Source organism: Chinchilla lanigera, unplaced genomic scaffold, assembly GCF_000276665.1.
Source record: "Chinchilla lanigera isolate Chin_1 unplaced genomic scaffold, ChiLan1.0 scaffold00098, whole genome shotgun sequence".
In the NCBI taxonomy this organism is placed as follows: Eukaryota; Metazoa; Chordata; class Mammalia; order Rodentia; family Chinchillidae; genus Chinchilla; species Chinchilla lanigera.
Window position 1 is genome coordinate 395700 of NW_004955499.1, and position 8739 is coordinate 404438.

Genomic DNA, 8739 nt, shown 5'->3' on the forward strand with positions numbered 1-8739 from the left:
TGATCAAAGCCATCTATGACAAACCAATAGCCAACATTATACAAAGCCATCTATGACAAACCAATAGCCAACATTTGTTCAAAAATGAACAAAAACAATTGCTTTTTCTTAAGAGAAAAAAAATCAATAAAATGATACATAATTTCAGAACAAGATGATAGGAAATTAACCATGGTTATTATATTACATATTCGTATCTTCAAAGTAGTTTCTCAGATTGCCAGACATAGACATGCAAAGTTGATCAAACATAAGCACTAACTGTTCCTTTCAATGAACTAATAGAAATTAGTAGTACAACTATCTTAGCTATTTTGTGTATATACATTTTTCCTTATTCTTTTCTCTGTTCCCCCATCTCAGTTGTTTCTTCCTTTTGAGCAGTTTCTTTCCCTTTCACAATATCTATTGTACCTTTTGGATTTTTTTTACTCTTTCAGTTTCTTACACTAGGGAGATGATATGATATTTACATATTTAAGTCTGATTTATTTCACGTATGAGTATGGTCTCTAGTTGTACTCATTTACCTATAAAAGTCTCGTGTTTATCTTTCTTTATAGCTGAGTAGTATAATTTTATACTATTTTAAATTTTTAAAATAACATTTATTCTGAATACAATTTAAATGATGTCATTGTACTTGAAATTGGCCTGATCTTACCAGTAACAGAGTCAGAAAGCAAAAGAATACAGCAGGCATGGTAGTACATGTCTGTAACCCCAGCACTTGGGAGGCTGAGGCAGGAGGATCACTGTGAGTTTGAGACCAGCCTTGGCTACAAAGTGAGCTCAAGGCCAGCCTGAACTGCATAGTGAGACCCTGTCTCAAAAAGACAAAAACAAACAAACAAACAAACAAACAAAAAAAAAACCCAAAGGAATTGTTCAGACTCTTTAGTGAGATAAACCCAGTTTTCTTGACTCAGTATTGTATCTTTTCCTGTACCACAAGATAATATCAGTGCATATACGAAAGGGGAGCTTGATGTAGTATCACAGCAATGGGATAGAAAGGATGTTTGCCTTTGATCAGTAGGATGAAGAAAGTGCCTGGGAACTGCTAAGATCTGTTCCAGGTAAGTCTTTCTTTGTATCTCAGGTAACTTTTCTTTTTATCTATTTAATTTCATCCTCTGGCAGGTGCCACATTTTAACAATCAATAAAAGCTTGCTTACTTCATTAGGAACAGAGTTTTAGAGAGAGCTATAAGGTTCTTGTGCATGTGTATATGTGTGAATGTGTGTGCGTGCATGTGTGTGCTTTTTGAGGAAGACTTTGATATAGTCTGTATGATGTGCACCTCATCTGTAAGTGGATATAAATTCTACCTTTTATTAGAAGACGAATGAAGATTTGGGGAGGAGGAAAATTACTGTTTTTACAGCCACCCCAAATCTCACTGTAGGTTTTATGTAGAGGAATAAACTGATGTAGCTAGATTAGCTGAACTAAAATGGACAGATGCATTCATTCCATTTTAAAAATTTTATGGGTAAGTAAACTGATACTACTTGCATTGAATATATTCCTGTAATGGCAGAAACTCCCCTGGCACAAATTGGGCTGTATTCCACAAGCGACCCGAGGCTATTGAGAACAAACCAGAGTTTAATTTGAGGCTGGCCACCCTCACTCCCCTTGCCAATCTGGAAGAGGGCTGCTGGCCAACTTTGTTTCACCTTATATACATTTTGGTTTCCATTGGCAACAGATTGGGATGTTACATTCGCTGACCCCGGTGGGCATATGGTGTTTCTTTCTGCCTGTTGGACCCCAGGTCAGTTGCGGTCGCATGTCTAACCGTGATAGATGTTTCCCCCATTACATTCCATTTGTCTCCTTTTTTACAACCTGTGCGTTCCTTTAGGGTTACAATGTTTACCTAGGGCCAGGAGATGGAACTGCCCAGGCAGGGTCATGGAGGGTTACCTAGGCCTAGGAGCCCCCTTATCTTGGGGAGACATTCCTGGGCAGTGTGGATCTGGGGAATTAGCTCTTACACTGTCCCGGGAGGCTTCCCGAGGCACCATGCTGGCTTTTACCAAACTATTTTATCTAAAATAGTATGCTAAGATTCACTGCCCCCTACATTCCTTTCTGGGAAAGCATGGGAGATGTTTTCCACTGGGTTACTGTCCTTTGGGACACTGTGCACTTGTTGATTCTTGTACAGCCGTATCCAAGCCAAGCATCTCACTGGGTATTGTTTGACAGCAGCAGGACTCGGCTTGAGCTCAATCATCAGAGAAGCATGGTTAACAGCCAGCCCCTGCAGTGATTCTTCTGCCCACACATCTGGAAACATGGCTCTTAAAATCTCAGGATTGTAGCCTCTGTGTGCTTCTGTCTCATGCAGTCATTTTTCTTCTCAAGGTGCAGTCAGTGTCCATATCAGGTTCGGGGTTAAGGACACTAGGGTGAGGGTAGCACGCTGGTTAGTAGAAAAAGTTTCTCCTAGCTTTGAAAGAAAATCTTTCCCCAGAGGTGGAATAGGACATTGAGGCATGTACAAGAATTTATGTTTGATGAAATGTCCACCAATCTCACAGGATCTGCTGTGACAAAATTTCATTTCAGTGGACATTCCCATGGCCCCTGTCACTTGAACTTGTCGGGAAGTCAAGGGGCAACAGGCTGAGTGACAGCAGAATGTGCAGCCCACTGTCCACCATAGAAGTCACTGCTTTTCCGCAGATTGTTGCAGTGACCGTGGAGTAATGGGGCCCAGTCTTATGGAGCTCAGTCTGCCCTATTCATCACCACGGAAAAGTGGGGGAGAGGATCCAGGTGACAGTACACTTGGCTCTCCAGAGTCTTTTGATCCCTTGGGTGACTAACTGGACTCTCCAGAGTTGGGGTTGGAGAGGCCGGCAGGCCTGATATCCGATAAAGGAGTGGAGGCCCAGGACACAAGGACTGGTAGATGGCTGGGAGCTGCTTCTGGGAAGAAGGAGTCCCCAGCTGGTTTTGGGTGTGGCCCACATATGGGGGAGGGAAGCCACCATCAGAATCAGCAGGCAGAATAGCACAAATCTTTTTAGTCTTTTGGGTCATCATCCATTTAGGGGATTTAGGATTTGGGTGGCTTTCTGGACCAGGCTTGCCGACCTGAAGGTTTGATGAACAGTTTTTATGTTGAGAACACCTTCCGGTGGCCAAGCAGGACGCAGGTGTAGCCATTTATTTTCACATAGGGCGGGAGGTTTCATTTTTATTTCACAATCTTTCATGAAACCTCTCTCGAAGTTTTTCATCATGCATTTAAAGGAGGTCATTTTGCTATGGCTTGCACCCTTACTTTCTCCCTGCGGCGTGTGTGGTGGGCACACGATTGGAGTTCAACAGACAGAGTGGTGGGGGCCTCTCAGGGAGCCAGGACACACACAGGCACCCACCTGGCCACTTGCCTCTTGGAAAAGTTGGCACCATCGGAGCTAAGGAGACGTGCCACTTAGCCCTTGGTTACTCCCTTTCCAAGCCTCTGAAGGGAGCCTGCTGGGCAAGCCCAGGTGGACAAGTCGCTGAAATTGCAAGGGCTCCATTAAGCTCGGTGACTCTAAGCTCTCCGGGTGGGCGGTGCTTTCACACTGGTGCACAGATGGAACGACCTGTTGCTGATGTCATCCGTGACAAACATTCACTCAAGCATTCTGCAAGCTTTCAGCGGTTAATACATTCCGGTTCCCCAAGCCTGGGGCTAAGTCTAGCTGCATCTGAAACAGAAACTCACCGTCCTGACTAACACAAGCTGCTAGCGCAGGCTTCGAGGATTGACCACGTCCTTGCCTCATCCACAAAGGCGATGGAACTGACAAGCGGAACTAAAAGGTTCATTGCGGGTTGTGCCTGTGAAGTCGTTCTCTACCCGAGGGCCTGACCTTGTTTCATTCCACTTCCTTCTAGGCTCCGATGAAGTCACTGCTGTCTCGCAGGGGCTCCCACACCTGGACCACTGAAGAGACTAGGAAAAGGACCAGGGGGTGTGCCTTCTCCTCTGCAGGACGGAGGGCTAGTCCCCATGGTGGCCCCGCTCCGTGACCCCAGTAGTCAGCGTGGTGTCTCCCAGGTGCGCCCCCAAGCAACGCTGCGGAAACAGGCACAGACCAGATGGGAGACCTGGCGCCGCAGGCAGCTGGAAGGCACCAGCTGTATTGATGCCGACAGACTGATGGCATCTCAGCTCCAAATTGTAACCTTGTCTTAGGGTTAAACGTTTACTGAAAAAGGTTTTTAGAAGGAAGTACAAAAAGCAGATAACAGGACTTTTATAGCAGGTTACACACTGTCTTGTCATGTGTGGTTAGGCGGATTTGTTTTGGGCAAGTTAATTGGGGTTACTATTGGACAGCAGGGAGGTCAGGGCTTGGGTGAACAGAAGAATCAATCACTGTCTAAGACTGAGTTGGGTCTGTCTCTCTGCGATAAGTCCTGGAAACCTTGGAAGCAAGCTAATATAACAAGAGACACTATCTGGCTGAGTTGAACTTATTGTACAAGTTGCGGCTGTCATGGAGGTCAAGGCAAGCTGAGGTTTGCTAGCCTCTACTTATGAGAAAAGGCTGAGCTTGCCTTTCCCATCCTTGAATACAGTGTTAGAAATACGTTTTAAATTTTTCTCCACATCTCCAACTGTACTGCCAAACAGAAAATGAAACCAGTAATCAAAGGACCTGAATCATTAATTTTTAACCTTTTGAAAAACAGTGAGAAAAATGAACTATTCCAATTATATTTTCTAGGGCTTATTTTCTAATAAATGGCTCTGAATCACAAGTTTTAAAATCTGATCCTGTAAAAGAGATCTATCACCTCCTAGAACAGACAGAGGCAGGTAATAGTCCAGAAGAAATCTTGGCCCAGGGACAAAGACATCTTTGAGACAGCTGGGGTTTTCTATCCAGTCACCTAGGTAAATTTTCTTTACAGCACAACTGGCCAGACTCTATTTATATTTACTCTAAAAATATACATCCCTTATCTGTAATACACTTAAGAAACCCACAAATTAATTGTCTCTCAAGAGAAGTCAGTGATTTAAGTGTGACACTACATTTCCTCAATCTAATTTATATGTCTGAGTGATTCCTCTAAAAAGCTCAATGTACTTACCATGATCATCTCAAAACATTCCTACATCTTGCCTGATCTGTTTTAGGTCACTGAAAGAAAAGCGGGCACAAGAATGTGGGTAGTTCAAAATTCCCCATTTACTTCTTGTAAGGAATATTGTCCTTGACGACCTTGAACAAAACCAGCTAAGGATAGATACAGCCCCGTGGAAGCTTTAATTGCAGCTGACCTAGGAGCTCCACGCTCATCACCCAAAGAGCAGGTAGGAGAAGCCTCAGACTCAGTAACCGGGTGTGAGGCTTTGATTAAGGTTGTCTTGGAAACCTCAGCTAGGTTCCAAAGACTGAGGAAAAATATCCTCAGGCTCATTGGAAGTGATGGCTTAAGGCTCAGAGGTGTCTGAGGTGTTTTTGTGTCTAACATTTATGCTTGAACACAAGCAAAGATATTTCTTTCTTGCAAGGAAAGTCTGAACATAAGACAATTTTGATCTTTTTCTGTCTTTCTTACAGTGCAACTCTAGTTTTGAAATAGCATCTTAATCAATACTTTCTTCTGCATTCTTTCTTGGCTCTAAGGTGTGAACTGTTGTTTTTCAAAATGTGAAGACTGAACCTCCACCAGTGCTTAAGAATACAATAAAGGAGGAAGAGATTTTGACATTGATCTGGCCAGCACCTCCAGGGCAGGCGGATGCCATCTGGAGAGAGACCAGAAGACAAATTTCAACCAGTCTAACCACACCAGTACCGGTGCATAATTCTATCTTCCCGGGGACCTCGTGTACTTACTCCCATAGGTGTTTTTTTTTATAAGCACAAGTTACAATTGATCTCAGATGTAACAGTCTTCTTTAAAGAAGGAAGCGTGAGAGGAACACAGGCGCCTGGCCCATCCACCTACACCATGGGATGGGCAGCCAGTGTGGGAAACACCCAGGACTGGGCAGCCAGTGTGGGAAACACCCAGGACTCGGCAGCCAGAGTGAGATGGGCAGTCAACATGGGAAGCACCCAGGAATTGGCACCCAGCTCAGCCAGAGGAACCCAGGTGCCTGGCCCGTCCCCCTACTCTGTGGAACCAGGCCACTGGGGGATGAGACCCACACAGTAGGACCCAAACTAGGGTGCACATGATGGACAGTTGAGGCTGGCAGGAGGGAGAAGTATGAAATATGAGACTACAGGTGGTGAGTTAGGCGAACCAGTGCTGTGCTTGGGACAAAGACAAATGGAACACAAACAGGTAGTGGGACCACAGCTTTTAAAAATAATTTTGTTTTATTTAATCTTGCTTTATCTTCTTTTTATTTTACTTTTTCCTTTTCCTTCTTTTCTTTTATTTTTCCTCCATTTTATTTCTTTTTCTCCCTTCATTTTCTTGTTGTAATCCCTCCCCCAAACCAGAGAGCAAGTTCAGATAATCCCTTCAAGTCTCCCTCATTCTTTCTTTTCTATCTCCTCTAGTTACCCAAACCTAGCACGACCACCCTTTGCCCTCCAGCGTTGTCTCTACTTCCTTTCCAGGTATCTTTATCTTACACACCATCCTCCCTAAATTTCTGCACCATAGGGTAAATCCACTCTAACCAGGGGAAACACTTTGCACACAAACTCCTAATTTACTTTCTGCTGAGGAATAGGCCTAGGCATGAGCTGACAGGTAGGACATCAAATCATGATTTGTCTAGTTTTTACTATGGTAATTTTAAATTCCTTTTGCAGGGATTTAGAATTTTGATGAAAAAACTTATGGGGTTGTCTCAACCTATTAAAATGGAAACCAATATACAAGATTACTTGTATTATAACTACCTGATGAAAACAGACCTGGTGATTAGAATAAGATCTGAGATGGTCAATAAAAATGAAGCATTTCTACACAGTACTGCTCCTGGCAATGTTAAAAATAGTTGCAACAAACTAGGCTTGAAATGACCCAATTGCAGCTGTTCTTCTACCAATGTTGATAAAATCCTTAACTTTTCCTGCAGAAAAGTACCAGTGGCCTTCATTATAAATCCAATTTTAGATCTATTTTGCTTAATGAAATGCACAATTGTAAGAGTACAACCCTGCAAGTTTTACCCAAACTTACTCTCATGATATCCTGTCTTAGCCATCATCCTGCTAGTTGGTGACACATACCTATGAGGGGGAGAAGTAACTAATAGAGTGTCCTATTCTTTCACGAGGTCTACGCCCCACGGATTCACAGAAACAGTTGCAATAAACTGTGTTACAATATCTGTCTATCACGGCCAACATAAGGGTGTGGCAGTATAGTCTATGAAACAGACTGAGGGGAGTCTATCAGGGAAGTGGAGGTGGCTTTAGTCAGCCAAGCAGATGACCATGATTGGCTATTTACTATGGTGATATCAGCTCCTGTATCCATCAATCCAGTAAAACATTACCCACTTAGCTTAATAGTGCCAGAATGTCTATGAACTGAAATACTCTGGGAAAAATAAAGTTCCTTGTTTAAAGGCTCATCTTGTTTAAAGGTTCATGCATGGGGTTAAGGGCAAGAGTGGAAATTTCAGTGGGAATTAAATTTGGTTTTTCTCCCTTCAACAGATGAATGTGAGAAGCCACTGGTGAGTCTAATTCAGTACTCTGATTGGTCCACCAGACCAATGAAACAAAAGAAGTAAATTTTGCTGTGCACACATCCTGGCAGAGGGACCGTTGTTAGGCAGGTTTGGACTGGATACAGCGGGCTTAACCGGGTCCAGATCATTGGAGGAATGACGGACTGGCCCTTTATTACTGTTATCGGGGCCCTTGATTTGGGTACATGGCTTGTTTCTCTGCAAGAGGGTGCCATCTTCACGAAATTTAGGTTTTCAATCTTTGGCCCAGTGAAAACCTCTCATGGAACATGGACACTGAGTATGCAGGACACTGAGTACTTCCCTCAGCTGAGGGAGGTAGTGCCCTTATAGGCTCTGGGCAGTGCAGTAGGCGTGTCCTTCCTTACCACAATTAAAACACACTTCCCGCTACTCTATTTGGTCCTCCACTGTCCTGCACTCACGATGTTCTCTTCCATCAGGGGACCGATTCTTCCACTGGACGCTGACCATGGAACCTTGTGAACACAAGTCACCCCATTTCAGAAGCGCACACTAAGTCCATTAGAAAACAAGGAACGCTCTCTAAAGTGAAGAGCAAACTGCTTAAATATAATTATTGTTAGGCTAGGTGAGGTTGACATCGAAAGGAAGATCCTTGTCCAGAAGCTCCTGGGGAACAACCTATTATTTGAGCTCTACCCACGCAGACTGGAGTTTCTCTTCACTCTGGACAGAGGGAGGGCACTGGAGCAGGAGCCAACCTGCGATCAAGAGCCCGGCTGCACGAACTGTCCAATCAGGTGAGGCGGGGTGGGCGGGCACTTCCGGTGTCATGGCGCCCTGTCCTTAGTTCTTTGGGGAGTGTCCCTCGGCTCTCTAGTCCTCCTTGCGGGACCTGTGCCGGCCGCGGGCTGCGTGGGAAGGACCCTGGGACTCCGGGACGCCGCGCGATGGTGACGGGGGACGGGAGCCGGGGCGGGGTGCGGTCGGGGTGCGTGTGAAGGAGGCGGCCGGGGGTGCTGGGTGCCTGGGGTCGTCGCTCTCAGGAGCAGAGCTGGAGGCTCCGACGTTTGCAGATGTGTGCGCT

At 44.7% G+C, this 8739-nt stretch overlaps 2 protein-coding genes across 3 annotated transcripts in view; one reads left to right on the forward strand and one right to left on the reverse strand.

The window, feature by feature from the left end:
• Nucleotides 1–3838, reverse strand: part of LOC102022719 (zinc finger protein 14-like) — a 38570-nt gene extending 34732 nt beyond the window's left edge. The window contains exons 1-2 of the mRNA XM_013505549.1: nucleotides 3791–3838; nucleotides 2843–3112 (exon numbers count right to left, since the gene is read on the reverse strand). Of these exons, the coding sequence (XP_013361003.1) occupies nucleotides 2843–3112; nucleotides 3791–3838 (318 nt within the window). The remainder of the gene's footprint in view (nucleotides 1–2842; nucleotides 3113–3790) is intronic.
• The window catches only part of LOC102004182 (zinc finger protein 14-like), a 95486-nt gene that overhangs the window by 65290 nt on the left and 21457 nt on the right, over nucleotides 1–8739 (forward strand). The window contains exon 1 of one of the 2 annotated variants that reach the window (XM_005406502.2): nucleotides 8484–8605. The exons of the other annotated variant lie outside the window; for it this stretch is intronic. Coding sequence (XP_005406559.1) covers nucleotides 8603–8605 — 3 coding nt within the window. The 5' untranslated portion in view covers nucleotides 8484–8602. Of the gene's footprint in view, nucleotides 1–8483; nucleotides 8606–8739 lie in introns of those variants that run through there. 2 annotated transcript variants of the gene reach the window in all.